Below are 17,200 nucleotides of genomic sequence, written 5' to 3'. Positions count from 1 at the left end.
GACTTCCTCAGGGGGTCCTGTTCCAGTAACCCCGCTACCCACACCACCGCCTCCCTCGTGTCGGAAGAGGCCAGCCCAAGAGGCTGCCACCTCGTGCTGCGCGCCGCGACCACGGCCGCCGGGTGGTCCCCTGGCCCCGCCCCCTCCCACCTGGGCGCCCCGAGCCCCGCCCCCCGAGCGCCCCGCCCCGCCCCGCCGCCGACTCCGCGCGGCGCTCGGGCGCCGAGTCTGCGCGCTGACGTCCGACGCTCCAGGTACTTTCCCCAGGCCCGGCCGGGCTTGGCGTGGGGGCGGGGCGCGGCGCGCAGCGCGCATGCGCCGCAGCGCCAGCGCTCTCCCCGGATCGTGCGGGGCCTGAGCCTCTCCGCCGGCGCAGGCTCTGCTCGCGCCAGCCCGCTCGCGCCAGCTCGCTCCCGCCGCCATGCCCACCACCATCGAGCGGGAGTTCGAGGAGTTGGATACTCAGCGTCGCTGGCAGTCTCTGTACTTGGTGAGTCGCGGACCCGCGCGGCGGTCGCCGACCTCCTCCGAGACCCGGGCTCGTGCCTTGCCCGCAGGCTCCCTCCCGCCTCCCCCGCCTCTCGCCTCTCGCTCGGGGCGGAAGTGGCGGCGCGGGCCGCGTCAGGGGCGCGCCTGCGCTGACCGCTCTCTTGCTCCTTTCGGGGCAAAAAAAAAAGGCATGCCTGGGTTGAGCAGCCTCTTGGTTAGCGCAAGCGCAGTTAGTTCTGGAGGGCGGCGCCAAAGCGCCTTCTCGGGGAGCGCTTGGATACGCCACCGGCGTGGAGCGGGCGGGGGTCGGGGTCCTTGGTGACTCTGTGGGGGCGCCGGACCCCGCAGCCTCGCCGTCGCTCCCACGCCGCTGTGCGTGGTTCCTGCTCGCGGACAGCTCGTGGTTTTTCTCTGGCCGGGTGTTTTGTGGCCGGGCAGGCAGCCGGCGTCCCCGGGAGCGGCGAAGGCGGGGGCGGGCGAGCGGGGCCGCGGCGTCCGGGTCCAGCTGGCGCTCGCGCAGGACCTGTCGGAGCAGGCAGCCGTGGGCGCCGGGCCGGCCGCCGCAGCCCTCCGCGAGGCGAAGCCCGCTCTCCTGGCGGAGCCACGGTGGTTGGGGGTGGCTCGTGGCCTCGGGCGAGGGCGGCGCTCCCGGCACCCTCCGTCTTCACATTCCCCCGTAGCCCAGGGGCGCCCCGCGTGGGGTCTTCCCCCGCAGAATCTTCCCGGAACGAGAGAGGCTCTGCTTGTGTTCGTCCAGTGATAGCGTGTCCTTCTCTTTATAGTTTTCCTTACTGAGGTATGCTTTCCCTGCAGTGAAACGAAGATCTCATGTGTGCTCCCAAACGAGTGTCACAAATGAATCCCCCCTTGCAAGCCCCCTCAAATCAAAACAACCTTTTCTTGCCCTGAGATAGTGCCCTGTCCCCTTCCCAGGGGCACCCTGTTCCGACGCCTGTCTCCCTGATCGTGCTTGTTCAGCTCGCATAGATGCAATATGTAGTATAAACACCTGTGATTCGCTTTTTTATGTCAACTAGACTACCTTTTAATTCAAACAAAACTTTCTTTTAAAATGATTTAATTGCTTTCTCCTTCGTTTAATCCTCGCCGTTTAATTCCCCAGATTGAATTTGGTGACGGTTAAGTTAATGCTGCTTCTGATGTTTGCTTCTCTGTGTGTAAAGTAAAAGAAAAGACGGGCTTTCCTGTAAATGTGGATGATCCTGGGTTTTCCCCCTTTCCATTTAATTAGATGACAGTGAAAAATGTGTTCAGAAAGTAACGTTTTCTTCTTGAACACATTAGTGGGAAGTATAAATATCCTGATTCCCATGATACAGAGTTTGTTAGAATAGGGCTCCAAGTTTTAAAGAAATGCTGTTAAGGACTCTTCCAATTATAGACAATCTGAAACGCTAATTCTAGTAGGAATCTTAATGTGAAAGAGAGCCTGCCAGCTGCATCCTCTCCAGTTACATTTGTTTTAGCAGAAGCTGCTGTATCTAAGGCTTAGGTTATATATATCGAAATAGATTTGAAAAGAGAAAAGTGAATGTAACTTAATTCAGCTTAACATTTTGGTTTAAGAAATTTGATCTTCTTTAGTATCATTAATATCCTTGAAAATTCAGTAAGAATTGTGATTCCTCTTTCCAGAAAAATAAACTTACTCGCATCCACTCACATCCATTTTCAAAGAGATCAGGAAATCCTTCTATAGATTCTTACTGAGGAATCCTGTAGTTTAATTGGTTGGTCAATACTCATATTATTATTTTTTCCTAGTGGAAAACAAGACCATTCGTTTGGTCATGAAACCATGACCATGCGTACTGGTGTTACAGTAAAAGTAGGTCACAAATCAAGAAAGTTAGTAATGGAAAGCAAGTCAGGAAGTTTGGACTGTGTGTTTTCCTGTGGCCTTAGAGTTAGAACATCCATTCAGCCATTCCACAAATATGCCCGGACCCCCAGTGGAGTTGCAGCTTTTGCTCCTGGCCGTGGGGATTCAGCAGAGAATGCTCCTGACAAGGTTCCTGCCCTCGAGGTGCTCACACTCTAGGGCTTATTCTTTTGGGGCCTCATCGTAGTTCCATATTTTCGTTCATTAGTTCCTAACATGCTTGTTACGTGCTAGTGTTAGACACAGAGAATTCTAGTTAAAAGACAAGAGTCCCAGTTTTTCAGGATGCAGCCCTGTAAATAGGTGAGCAGATGAAAACGTTCAAGTGATACATGTAAAGCTAGCCTGAAGCACAGGGTGTTGTGGAGTTGTGTACCTGGGAGTCCTGTGTTTCCGAAAAAGGGGTGCACATGGGAATTCTGGGGAAGCCTCTGGGGGGGCGGGAGGATTTCACCTAAGTCTTGAAAGACATTGGCCAGGGGAAGAGGACAAGGGAGGTAAAGGGAATTAGTGTTCCAGCAAGGAGGGAGTGCACAAAGGCACTGAAGGAATGCTGAGAGAACCACCCACAGTTTAGCTTGGAAACTGGTGTGAAGTTGAGATGCTGGAGAATAAGGCAGAGCCTAGAAGGCCCTTGTAGATCAGACTAAGGAATTTGAGCAGGTTAATGGGAACTGACTGTGGAATCGTAAGCCTGGAAATACCATGATCATATTAACGGCTTTTTTTTTTTTTTTTTTTTTGACAGAGTCCCGCTCTGTCGCCCAGGCTGGTGCGATGTCAGCTCACTGCAACCTCTGCTTCTCGGGTTCAAGTGATTCACTTGCCTCAGCCTCCTGCATAGTTGAGATTACAGGCACACACCACCATGCCCGGCTGATTTTTTTGTACTTTAGTAGAGACAGGGTTTCGCCATGTTGGCCAGGCTGGTCTCGAACTCCTGACCTCAGGTGATCCCACTGCCTCGACCTCTCAAAGTGCTGGGATTACAGGTGTGAGCCACCGCTCCCGGCTGATCGTATTTACTTGTTAGCAAAATCGTTCTGACTGCTAGCAGGCTGGATGGGGAAAGTGTAGGCACGCGGCATAGGCAGTAGTCGGTTGGAGTAAACCGGAACAGAAATGATGAGCTCCTGCACTTAGGCAGTGGCAGGAGGGATGGAGGGGAGATAAGAAATTTGAAATGAAATGGTAAAGGGGTATATGTTATGTGCAAGTTTCGTTTTGAAACTGTTTAATTCAATTTGAGGTACCTGCGAGACACTGAAATTAAGCTAGTTGAATGTATAAATTTGGAGTTGGGGAGAGAGGTCTGAGTAAATGTGGTTTTGGAAATCATGAACACATGGGTGACATTTGAGGTCTTAAGACATTGATGAGATCATCCAGGGAAGATACAGAGCGTTTGGAAATACCAAAGGCCAAGGACAGAATCTTGACAACATTTAAAAGGATGGGTAGAGAAAGAGGAGCTTGCAAGAAAGACTGGCGAGGAACAGCCGCAGAGGTGGGGAGGAAGGCAGTGGAGGGAGTTGAGGGTGAGCAGGGCCGCCTGACAGGTAAGGGCCAGCCTGAGATGGCCATTACATCAAGCAGCTAGATTAACAGATACCTTAAAGGGAGTCATGTCAGCAGACTACACAAGACAGATACGAAGAGTTCAGGAGAGAGGGTAAGGAAGAAATGCAAACCACCAAGTGCACACTGCTCTTTTTAGAAACCCAACTTGAAGAAGTGGGGAGAGGCAGCTAAAATGAAGCAAAACGGTGTGACTTCTCACTTAAACGCTTTAACAGCTTCCCGTTGCTCACAGTGTAAATTCAGCCCTTCCTCCAGCTCACAAGACCTCACGGCCTGCATCTCGCTTGATTTCCCCGTTGCTTTCCTCCCTCTTTTCCACTGTGCTGTATTCTTGGAAGTGTGTGTGTCCATTCTCCCCTTAGGGCGTTTGTAAATGTCGTTCTCTCTGCCTTGGCACAGTTTTCCCCCCTTCTCTTTCCTTTCTTGCTTAAACTACCTCCTACTCATCCCTGAAGTCTCACTTCCTTGGCAGGCCTTCTTGACCTGCCCGTGCTGGGTATGAGCCCCGGTTGCATACTTCTCTAGCATCCCAAGACTTCCCCTTTCGTAGCGGGAATTGGATGTCATACAGCAGCAAATGATTTCGGGAACACAATTTGCATTAAGCAAACCACTATCTTTAAAGTAACACAGCTTGAGTAGGAAAAAAGTGTTTAAGGTGGCTTTCTGCTTTGTTTAGCACAACAGTGGGTGATGTTTCTGATGATGTTTTTGAAGAGTTGTGCTTTTTTTGGTAATGCTAATGAAGCTGGGAAAAGAAATGCTTTGCTCTTGAGCAAAAACTGGATACAACTAAAAGCCGGACTTAGTAGTAGGGGAACTTGATACCTTGCTGAAATTCTTGCAGGAGAAATGAATTTAGTATTTTGAGTCTGAAACTCTGGTCCCTTATTCCTTTTTGCTCCTGTTGAACAGTATCTTTTATTTCATGACTTTGATAATAGGAGGTTTCTTAGAAATGAATTCTTAGGTTGGAGCAGAACAGACTGTTAATCTGAGTTTATATTTTTTACTACCTCTTCAGAGCTTCGTGAAGGCAGTGCCAGTGCTTTGCACAGCACCAGATGCTTAGTAAGCACTTGAAAATATGTGCTGAATGAATGACTTTTCACAAGGAAAGGGCAACTTGATACATTTATGTGATTGCAGGGATGAACCTAAAGAGAGAGGTGGAGGTTGAAATAGAAGGGATGATTGTTGGAGCCAGAAATCTTGGAAAGCAAGTCAGTGGGACCAAGAGCAACAGGTGGAAGAATTGATCGTGAAAGAGTGCTGGCCAGGTGGTGGCTCATCCATGTAATCCCAGTGCTTTGGGAGGCTGAGGTGGGAGGATCCCTTGGGGTCAGGAGGTTAGGGCTGCAGGGAGCTGTAATTGTGCCACTGCACTACAGACTAGGTGACAGAGTGAGACCCTGTCTCTAAAACAAGAACAACAAAACAAAGGGTGCAATTGAAAAAGTTTAATTTGGTCTCATTGTATGAGGTTAATTCTGACTTTTTGATTAATGTTCATGATCCCTTTTTGGCTTTTCTTTTCGTCACTACTGATTGGTGTCTGCACCAGGCTGACCTTTGAGAAAGGCAGAGAGAAGGAATGGAGTCTATGTGCCTACTGAGGAAAAGAGTAAAACTGGGGAATCACAAAAGCTGTGTTATGGGATGTTTCTAAGAAGTGATGACTCAGAAAGAGTTTATTTATTTTTTAATTCCTTTCTTTTTTAAAGATGGGTTCTCACTCTTGCCCAGTCTGGAGTGCCAGTGCAGTGGTGCGATCATAGCTCACTGCAACCTCAAACGCCTGGGCTCAGGTGAGCCTCTCACCTCAGCCTCTTGGAATTTGGTTGATTAATCAGGGTTTATAAACAGTGGAACTCCTGACTGACTTCATTTTTCTTTTTTTGGCAACCGAGTCTCACTCTGTCACCCAGGCTGGAGTGCAGTAGCGCGATCTTGGCTCACTGCAACCTCTGCCCCCCGGGTTCAAGCAGTTCTCCTGCCTCGGCCTCGCAAGTAGCTGGGATTACAGGTGCCTGCCACCAAGCCCGGCTAATTTTTGTATTTTTAGTAGAGACGCAGTTTCACCATGTTTGTCAGGCTGGTCTTGAACTCCTGACCTCAGGTGGGCCACCCGCCTCGGCCTCCCAAAGTGCTGGGATTACATGTGTGAGCCACCATGCCCTGCCACATTTTTCTTTTTCTTTCTTCCTTTTCTTTTTGAGACTGGGTCTCACTTTGTCACCCAGTCTGTAGTGCAGTGGCATGATCTCAGCTAACTGCAGTCTCAACCTCTTGGGCTTAAGACATCCTCCTGCCTCAGCCCCCCCACATCGCTGGGCCTGGCTAATTTTTTTTTTTTTTTTTTTTTTGAAACAGAGTCTCGCTCTGTCTCCCAGGCTGGAGTGCAGTGGCCGGATCTCAGCTCACTGCAAGCTCCGCCTCCCGGGTTTACACCATTCTCCTGCCTCAGCCTCCCGAGTAGAATTTTTTTTTGTATTTTTTTGTAGAGACAGGATTTAACCATCTTGACCAGGCTGGTCTTCAGCTCCTGAGTTCAAGGAATCTGTCCACCTCAACCTTCCAAAGTCTTAGGATTACAAGCATGAGCCTCTGTGCCTGGCCATTTTTCTTTTTTCTTTCCTTTTTTTTTTTTTTTTTGGAGACAGAGTCTTGCTCTGTTGTCCAGGCTGGAGTTCAGTGGCGCCGTCTCGGCTCACTGCAAGCTCTGCCTCCCAGGTTCAAGCAATTCTCCTGCCTCAACCTCCCGAGTAGCTGGGACTACAGGTGCCCACCACCACGCCCGGCTAATTTTTTGTATTTTTAGTCGAGACGGGGTTTCACTGTGTTAGCCAGGATGGTCTCCATCTCCTGACCTTGTGATCCACCCGCCTTGGCCTCCCAAAGTGCTGGGATTACAGGCGTGAGCCACCGTGCCTGGCCGCCATTTTTCTTCATTAGAAATTTGTAGTTCAAATATTGTTAGAGAACAGTTTTTACCATTTGTGAGTCAGCTAATTTTTAGAAGTCAGATGTCAAGTGCACACTGTTCTTCTCATACTTACAGTGGGGCAGCCAGTTAGGCAGGTGAATCAAAGCTGTCTTATTCTTTTTTTTTTTTTTTTTTTTTTTTTGAGACGGAGTCTCGCTGTGTCACCCGGGCTGGAGTGCAGTGGCGCGATCTCGGCTCACTGCAAGCTCCGCCTCCCAAGTTTACGCCATTCTCCTGCCTCAGCCTCCCGAGTAGCTGGGACTACAGGCGCCCGCCACCTCGCCCGGCTAGTTTTTTGTATTTTTTTAGTAGAGACAGGGTTTCAACATGTTAGCCAGGATGGTCTCGATCTCCTGACCTCGTGATCTGCCCGCCTCGGCCTCCCAAAGTGCTGGGATTACAGGCTTGAGCCACCACGCCCGGCCAAAGCTGTCTTATTCTAAAACACTTCCCTTGCCTACTAGTTACAAATTCTCCTGCCTGCTGTCTGATCTCAGTGCTTTTACATGGTTGCACAAACTCTGAATTGCCTTGAAGATTGGCTGCTGTCTCACACCTTGGAGTCTTCATATGTTGGATATACTCCATGCCTACCGTATCTATTTGGGAAACATCATCAAGACTAGACTCTAGTCTTCTCGGGCAAGAGAAGACTTCTCCTTCTCTCGCTTCTTAGTTCACTATATTCTTTTTTTTTTTTTTTTTTTTTTTTTGAGACGGAGTCTCGCTCTGTAGCCCAGGCTAGAGTGCAGTGGCCGGATCTCAGCTCACTGCAAGCTCCGCCTCCCGGGTTCACGCCATTCTCCGGCCTCAGCCTCCCGAGTAGCTGGGACTACAGGCGCCCGCCACCTCGCCCGGCTAGTTTTTTGTATTTTTAGTAGAGATGGGGTTTCACCGTGTTAGCCAGGATGGTCTCGATCTCCTGACCTCGTGATCCACCCGTCTCGGCCTCCCAAAGTGCTAGGATTACAGGCTTGAGCCACCGCGCCCGGCCTAGTTCACTATATTCTTTTATTAGAATGTGAACCGCATTGTTTTGTAGCTGTCTACTTGTCTGTGTAGCTCCTTGAGGGTGGTCGTCGTCTTTGTTTTCCCACCACCTACCTGTGGGACCTGAAACATGTTAGATTCCTGGTAAATATTCAGTAAACACAGGAAAGCTGCTTCCTTTTAAAATGTCAGCACCTTAGTTTATTCCAAACCCCTCATTTATGGCTGAGGAAATACTGAGCTAACACTGTTGTGACTTACCTGATGTTACAATATCTGCTAGTGACATAACTGGGACTCAAATCCAGTCCTTCTGATTCTCATTTCAGCACTGTCCTAATTTACCCGTGTGACTACCTATAGTGCTTTCTTCGTATAATCTATTTGAGATCAGTGGCACAGAGGGAATCATCTTAATTTTGATGGCCAGGAGGGAGTGGATGTGTTATAATAGGTAGGGTCGTTTTGGGACTTGAGGCCTTTAAAACAGTGTCTGGGATCCAGGATCAGACTTGAAAGGTATTTGCAAATCTCCTGAAACTGCTAAATTTTATGTACGTGTGTTCACAGGTATTTCGTTTCTGGGTGATTCCTTAGCTTTTGTCAGTTTCTTAGTGGATATGTCTGTGATCCCTCAAAAGGTAAAGACCACTGCTTGAAGGGAAAGCAGCCTTGGGAAGGGTGCCCCAATGGGGAATGTATACCTGGAAATCATATTGTTTTGCCTTTGACATGTGTTTTATAGATTACCGATATCTATAATTACAGAAATCCAGATAGTTGCATTTGTCCCCTAGCTTTTCTAGTTGCCTCTTTTTTGATTTCTTGATTTTAACCAGAATCTTTTTTTTTTTTTTTTTTTTGAAAAGGGGTCTCACTCTGTCACCCAGACTGGCATGCAGTGATGAGATCATGGCTCACTGCACAGATGCACGCCACCATGCTTGGCTAATTTTTTATGTTTTGTAGAGACGGATTCTCATCATGTTGTCCAGACTGGTCTCGAACTCCTGGGCTAAAGCGATCCTCCTGCCTCACCCTCCCGTAGTGCTGGGGAGCCACAGTGCTTGGCCAACCAGAATCTTAAAAGCCCTTTTTACTTTTTCCAGATTGTTACTCTGCAGAGGATTCCTGATTCCCAGTTGGAGAACCATTATAGCTCTCTCAGTCTCCTCATGTTCTTTTAGCTGCCTTGTCTTTGTCCTCTTACCTGCCCACTCTCTTCTCCCCTTCTTTGCTTTGGTCCTCAAAATAGTCTGGGTAAACCAGAGAGATGGACAGATAAGGTCTGGGTATGCAAAGTTCAAATTAACATAAGTGTGCTCTTCACTGTCTCAAATAAACGTTATGTATGATTTGTTTCCCTTGGAAATCCTCATCTAAATTCTCTACTTTCTATTCCTTAACTTAATGCCCCATTAAGGTAGTTTTTTCTTAATGGAAAGCTGTTGAGAGTCAGAGGATATTTAAACCAACTAACAAACTGGAACTTTTAATAATACCAACCTTACTTTGGATAAGAGTGATTAGCCATATACTAAATCCTAAATCAGTTTAACATATAAACTTTAAGACATAACAGATGATAACTGAGGAAGAGATACAGTTCCACAGACTAACTTTAAAGAATATAAGCTCTGACTCTCCTGAGTAGAAGAATACTAAACTTTTCTGTTACATTCTTTTTTTTTTTTTATTGAGACACGGAGTCTTACTCTGTGACCCAGACTGGAGTGCAGTGGCACGATCTTGGCTCACTGCAACCTTCACCTCCCTGGTTCAAGCGATTCTCCTGCCTCAGCCTCCCAAGTAGCTGGGACTACAGGCATCTGCCACCACGCCCGTCTAATTTTTGTGTTTTTAGTAGAGATGGGGTTTCACTGTGTTGGCTGGGCCAATCTTGAACTCCTGACCTCAGGTAATCCACCCACCCTGGCCTCCCAGAGTGCTGGGATTACAGGCGTGAGCCATGGCATCCAGCCTGCTATATTCTTCTTCTTCTTTTTTTTTTTTTTTTTTTGAGACAGAGTCTCCCTCTGTCCCCCAGGCTGGAGTGCAGTGGCGCGATCTTGCCTCACTGCAAGCTCCGCCTCACGGGTTCCCGCCATTCTCCTGCCTCAGCCTCCTGAGTAGCTGGGACTACAGGGGCTCGCCACCACGCCCGGCTAACATTTTTGTATTTTTAGTAGAGACCGAGTTTCACCGTGTTAGCCAGGATGGTCTTAATCTCCCGACTTCGTTGTCTGCCCACCTTGGCTTCCCAAAGTACTGGGATTACAGGCGTGAGCCACCGCGCCCGGCCCAGCCTGTTATATTCTTAACTGGAATAACATTGCCTTACAGTGCCATTGTCTGAAATAGCTTTTAAAAATGAATGTAATGCCATTTTAAATGTATTTAATCGTAGTGCCGATTTAATGGTCTATATATGGTACAGTAGTACTAATGGTTCAAGAAGTTGTTTTGACTTAACAGTGAAATCCTTGCTTTTAAAGATCATAGATGCCTTTAGACACATTTAAAATGAAACATGTTCATGAGAGGAAATGTCCACACAAATACAGTCCCCCCAGACTCAGCATGTGATGTTAGTAGGTTCATAGGCCCACCTGGTGATCCCCAGGATAAGAAATTGTGGTCAAGAAACCGATTCCAGGGGCCAGGCTGGTGGGTCACACCTGTAATCCCAGCACTGTTTGTCTCAAAACAAACAAACAAACAAACAAACTGGTTCAAGGTTGGATACTTTTCTTTTCTTTTTTTTTTTTGTAGAGACAGAGTCTCGCTTTGTCGCCCAGACTGGAGTGCAGTGGCCGGATCTCAGCTCACTGCAAGCTCCGCCTCCCGGGTTCACGCCATTCTCCTGCCTCAGCCTCCCGAGTAGCTGGGACTACAGACGCCCGCCACCTCGCCCGGCTAGGTTTTTGTATTTTTTTAGTAGAGACGGGGTTTCACCGTGTTAGCCAGGATGGTCTCGATCTCCTGACCTCGTGATCCGCCCGTCTCGGCCTCCCAAAGTGCTGGGATTACAGGCTTGAGCCACCGCACCCGGCCCAGGTTGGATACTTTTCAAACGAAAGGAATGGAGGAAGGGAATGCAATGAATAACTTTTCAAATCCAGGACATCTGATTTAATATGCCATTTACTCTATCAGTTTCATTTGGTTCATGTCACTGATCATTTATAACCTTATTTCAAACTGCTTTAATTCCCCTAAGGAAAATCTGATACTGAATTATTTTATTCTTTCACTATATTTGAACAGTTTTATACTCTGAAAGCTATCAATTTCTCATTACAGTTCGCTTTATAGTACACAGGAATTGTTCCTGTGGTTTGAGCTAAGGCTACAGGATTCCTAGAGTTTGTACGCCTCTAGTCCCAGTAAAGGACCTGGTACGTCAGGGTAGCTCTAGAAATTTGGAGTGACTTCGTAACAGTGGGAACTGCTTCTTTTCTATTTTTTTTGTGTGTGGTTTTTTTGTTTGTTTGTTTTTGTTTGTTTTGAGACAGAGTCTTGCTCTGTGGCCCAGGCTGGGATGCTATGGCATGATCTTGGCTAACTGCAACCCCTGCCTCTTGAGTTCAAGCGATTCTCCTGCCTCAGCCTCCTCAGTAGTTGGGATTACAGGTGTCCACCACCACACCCAGCTAGTTGTTGTATTTTTAGTAGAGATGGGGTTTTCCCATGTTGGCCAGGCTGGTCTTGAACTCCTGACTTAAAGTGATCTGCCTGCTTCCCTCCCAAAGTGCTGGGATTATAGGTGTGAGCCAACGCGCCTGGCCTACCTCATTCTTTGTACTGTAATAAAGTCCCGGTTGGGCAATAATCTAAACATAAAATAAATGAAACCATAAAATTATATAAGAAAACAATGGAGAAATTTTTTGTAATCAACAGAATGAAAAAGGATTTTTTATGCCATGTCACAGAAACCTAGAGAAAAAAGGTTTAAGTTTGATTTCATAAAAATTTAAATTTTTGACATGAAAAAATAACATAAAGATCAAAAGATAAAAATTTTTGAATATTTGCAATATATGACAAGAACTGAACTTTCTTAATACGTAAAGAACTACATATCAAAAAGAGAGCGGAAATACAAATGGCGTTTAAAAACAAGAAAAGCTGTTCACCTTCACAATAATAACATAATTGCAAATTATAACTATAATACCATTTTTCACCTAGCAAAGATCAAAAAGTTTGTTAATGTAATTGGGTAGGTGAAGCTCAGGCACTTTCTTACATTATTGGTGACAGTATGCATTGATACAGCTTCTTTGAGAGAATATTCATAGCAACATTATTTGTAATAGCTAAAACCTAGAAATAACCTATATGTCCATTGTAGATGACTGGCTAAGTAATGAATACTATTCAGTTGTTAAAAATAACTTATCATCTATATGGAAGTATTTTGGTTTTTTCTTTTTGGAGACAGAGTCTCCCTCTGTCGCCCAGGCTGGAGTGCAGTGGCGCGATCGCAGCTCACTGCAAGCTCCGCCTCCCTTGTTCACGCCATTCTCCTGCCTCAGCCTCCCGAGTAGCTGGGACTACAGGCGCCCACCACCATGCCCAGCTAATTTTATTTTTTTTATATTTTTAGTGGAGACGGAGTTTCACCATGTTAGCCAGGATGGTCTCAATCTCCTGACTTCGTGATTCGCCCACCTCACCCTCCCAAAGTGCTGGGATTACAGGCGTGAGCCACCGTGCTCGGCATATGGAAGTATTTTTAATATATACCAAGTGAAAAAGCAAAGTGCAGAACAGTATGCTAATATCTGTTTTGCGAGGGTGGGATGGATATATGGATGGAGGAAGACAGGCAAGCAGTCTGGCTTCTATAAGGATAGAGTATCTTTCGGAAAATATAAAAGACACCGGTTACAGTTATCACCTAAGGCAAAGGATTGAGGGAAAGGAGAAAGTGACTTAACTTTTTCACTATATACCCTTTTGTACAGTTTAATTTTTGCCATGTCCATGTAATCCATATATACATAGGGAGCATATGTATATAAATACATGTAAATATAAGTAAAAAAAGTGCTAAAGTTAAGTCCTGAATTCCTATCTGTATCTACTGCCTCACTGCAGTATAGTCTTGGAAGTCTGTTTTTATATTTGTAACACCTCTTAGACAACATACAGAAAGCACAGAGCACACGCCTGACACATGGTAGGCTTCAGTGACAATGAGCTATTCTGTTCTCTAAACTCTCTTCTCAGAGAAAACAAATGTGATGAAGAAAAGAACTTATTCCACCGGAGATCTTCTCTCCCCAGCCAGTGGCAGGCAGATTTCGGGCTAGAAGTAAGTGGTTATTGTACCGTCCTGAAGTAATGGTGTTTCAAAGGATGCAAGATTCTTCACCGTGTCCTTTTCTGAGCATCATTATAGAGAGTATACGCACAAACATCTGACTAAAAAGGGAACATTTTTCATCATACAATTTAGGATTCACTCAGAGACCTAAAGAAAGAAACTTAGATATGTTATCCCATTAAGTGGAAACTCATTATCAATTTGGGATTATTTTAAGGTCCTACCTTATAAAATTATAAAATTAACAAGATTATTCTTTTCCAGTTTCTTCTTATTTGCTTCTACATTGTAGCAGTTCAACGGAGAATATGGTCTAAGAATGTAATGTTTTCTGTATGCCACACGTAGAAGAAAGCTGTGTACGAAATACTAAAAATATGATTTGACATTATTTAATAAAATATTATAACTATTTTACCCCGATAATGATGGAAATTAAGTTGCAATAATACAGATTTTATAATAAAAACTTCAAAACCAAGCGCCATGGCTCACTCCTATAATAACAGCACTTTGAAAGGCCGAGACAGGCAGATTGCTTGAGACCAGGAGTTTGAAACCAGTCTAAGCAGCATAGCAAATAAATATAAAATATTAGCCAGGCGTGGTGGTGTGCCTGCAGTCCCACCCACTTGGCAGGCTGAGGTTGGGGGATCACTTGAGCCCCTGAAGTCAAAGCTGCAGTGAGCCGTGATCACCACTGCATTCCAGCCTGAGCGACAAGGCAAAACTTTGTCTCAAAAATATAAGTAAAATAAAATTAAAACTTTACTTATTTTTTTGGCCGGGCGCGGTGGCTCAAGCCTGTAATCCCAGCACTTTGGGAGGCCGAGATGGGCGGATCACAAGGTCAGGAGATCGAGACCATCCTGGCTAACACGGTGAAACCCCGTCTCTACAAAAAAAATACAAAAATCTAGCCGGGCGAGGTGGCGGGCGCCTGTAGTCCCAGCTACTCGGGAGGCTGAGGCAGGAGAATGGCGTAAACCCGGGAGGCGGAGCTTGCAGTGAGCTGAGATCTGGCCTCTGCACTCCAGCCCGGGCAACAGAGCGAGACTCCGTCTCAAAAAAAAAAAAAAAAAAAAAAAAAAACATTTTTTTGAGACGGAGTCTCTCTGTCGCTCGGGCTGGAGTGCAGTGGTGCGTTCTCGGCTCCCCGCAACCTCTGCCCCCTGAGTTCAAGCGATTCTCCTGCCTCAGCCTCCTGAATAGCTGGGATTACAGGTATATGCCACTGCACCCAGCTGATTTTTGTACTTTTAGTAGAGATGGGTTTTGCCCTGTTGGCAAGGCTGGTCTCAAACTCCTAACTTCAAGTGATCCGCCTGGCTTGGCCTCCCAAAGTGCTGGGATTACAGGCGTGAGCCACCGCGCCCAGCCTTAAAACTGTAAAATTCAGAATATGAGCCTTTGTTTTATAGCTTCACTTGTTAAAACATAAATCAGGGGCCAGGCATGGTGGCTCACGCCTGTAATCCCCACACTTGGGGAGGCTGAAGTGGGCAGATCACCTAGTCTCAATCTCCTGATCTCGTGATCCGCCCACCTTGGCCTCCCAAAATGCTGGGATTACAAACGTGAGCCACCACGCCTGGCCTGAAGTTTGATTTTTTAAAAAGAAAGGGAGAGTTGTTAGGCATAATTGTGTAAATAGTGGTAAAATTTGACAGCAAGAAAGGCGATAGAAAACTATGACAAATGAAGATGATGGCTCACGCCTGTAATCCCAGACTTTGGGAGGCCAAGTCGGGCGGATCACCTGAGATCAGGAGTTCAAGACCAGTCTGGCTAACATGGTGAAACCCTGTCTCTACTAAAAATACAAAAATTAGCCAGGCGTGGTGGTGCGCACCTGTAATCCCAGCCACTTGGGAGGCTGAGGCAGGAGAATTCGCTTGAACCCGGGAGGCGGAGGTTGCAGTGAGCTGAGATGGCGCCACTTCACTCCAGTCTCTCCGGTCAATCTAGACAGAGCGAGACTCAATCTCAAAAAAACAAAAATGAAACAAACAAAAAAAAACTATGACAAATGAGTATAATTTTCCAGGACCATTAAGGTCTTGTAATCCCATACGCTGGAAGCTTTTGTTGTTGTTTTCTGATTTATCATTGAAGTGACCAAAGCACAGTGGTAAGAAGAAACCTTTGTGATTACTTGACACTAGAGAAGGGTCTTTCCCACATATTTGAGACTTAAGGAATTGATAGTGAACAGTGTAAGGAGCCACACAGGTGTGGGTTAGGAACTGATGTATGTATGCACTTTCTGTAAAGATGACCAAACACACGTTGTTAGACAAATGAAAAATTCACCCCAAGATCATTGAGGGCATGCAAAGTAGTGTGAGATAGAGGAAGCTGTAATTCAGGTGTCCAAATACAAGAGCAGGTGGAGAAAAGAAAATAAACTGAGAACAGTAAAGAGTGTTTTTTTTTTTTTTTTTTTTGAGACGGAGTCTGGCTCTGTTGCCCAGGCTGGAGTGCAGTGGTGCTATCTCGGCTCACTGAAAGCTCTGCCTCCCAGGTTCACGCCATTCTTCTGCCTCAGCCTCCTGAGTAGCTGGGACTACAGGCGCCAACCACCACGCCTGACTAATTTTTTTTTATTTTTAGTAGAGATGGGGTTTCACCGTGTTAACCAGGATGGTCTCGATCTCCTGACCTCGTGATCCACCCGCCTCGGCCTCCCAAAGTGCTGGGATTACAGGTGTGAGCCACTGCACCCGACCTGTAAAGAGTTTTTAAAGTTACAACACACAATTGTTAAAATGGAATGTTCCGTACCAAGCTAGCAGAGTAGATAATGCAGAATACTGAGGTGGCTTGAGAAAAATCTCTCAGAACTCCGGAAAAAGGTGTGAGAAATGAGCGTGAGGCGCGAGCACTTCCCTGAGTCTGACGGACGTTCCCAAAAGGGAGCAGAGGAGACTGAAGCGAAACTCTGTTAAGTGACAAGGAAGACTCAAATGGAGAAACCCAGTTCCGATGAAGACTTGGCACATACCTATAATGTATTTTTTTTTTTAAGTCTGCCGAAAGAAAATTTAAATTTAAGGTAAATTTAAGTCTGAAAGAGTAAGCAATACAGAAAAATCTTGACAGCAGCTGAGGACAAAAAAAAAAAAAAAAAAAAAATACCGATATTGTTGAGTGTGAGGCAAAAACCTCACTTTCAGTCTTTCTTGAAAAATATTGGCAAAATATGCCCTTGATTCAGGAGTTCCATTTTTATTTCATTTCATTTTATTATTTATGTATTTTATTTTTTGAGACAGGGTCTCACTCTGTCACCCAGGCTAGAGTGCAGTGGTGCAGTCACTGCTCACTGCAGCCCTGACCTGGGTTCGAGTGATCTTCCCAGCTTTGCCTCCCAAGTAGCTGGGACTGCAGGCATACACCACCATGCTTGGCTTTATTTGTTTTTAGTGGGTTTTTTTGTATTTTTTTAGATGTGTGGTTTCACCATGTTTCCCAGGCTGGTCTTGAACTCCTGGCCTCAAACAATCCTCCTGCCTTGGCCCAGAGTGTTTTTGTTTGTTTTTTGTTTTTTGGAGACAGTCTTGCTCTGTCACCCAGGCTGGAGTGCAGTGGCGCAATCTCGGCTCACTGCAACCTCCGCCTCCTGGGTTCAAGCATTTCTCCTGTCAGCCTCCCGAGTAGCTGGGATTACAGGTGCCCACCACCACACCTGGCTAATTTTTGTATTTTTAGTAGAGATGAGGTTTTACCGTGTTGGACAGGCTGGTCTCAAACTCCTGGCCTCAAGCAGTTCACCCGCCTCGGCCTCCCAAAATGGTAGTATGACAATCGTGAGCCACTATGCCCAGCCTCAAAATTGCTTTATTTATTTATTTAGAGACAGGGTCTAACTCTCTCATCCAGACTGGAGTGCAGTGGCAGAATCTTGGCTCATTGC

At 46.3% G+C, this 17,200-nt stretch overlaps 1 protein-coding gene across 5 annotated transcripts in view; it reads left to right on the top strand.

The window, feature by feature from the left end:
* Positions 1-310: 310 nt before the first annotated feature.
* LOC105478932 (protein tyrosine phosphatase non-receptor type 2) overlaps positions 311-17,200 on the top strand; it is a 100,662-nt gene continuing 83,772 nt past the window's right edge. For 3 of the 5 annotated variants that reach the window (XM_071085734.1, XM_071085733.1, XM_071085732.1), the window contains exon 1: positions 311-490. In XM_071085734.1, the coding sequence (XP_070941835.1) occupies positions 422-490 (69 nt within the window). In that variant the 5' untranslated portion in view covers positions 311-421. The remainder of the gene's footprint in view (positions 491-17,200) is intronic. The other 2 variants (XM_071085735.1, XM_071085736.1) reach the window with 2 other exon arrangements.

The sequence above is a fragment of the Macaca nemestrina genome, chromosome 19, assembly GCF_043159975.1.
Source record: "Macaca nemestrina isolate mMacNem1 chromosome 19, mMacNem.hap1, whole genome shotgun sequence".
NCBI lineage: Eukaryota > Metazoa > Chordata > Mammalia > Primates > Cercopithecidae > Macaca > Macaca nemestrina.
This window is presented reverse-complemented; position numbering and strand designations above follow the sequence as displayed.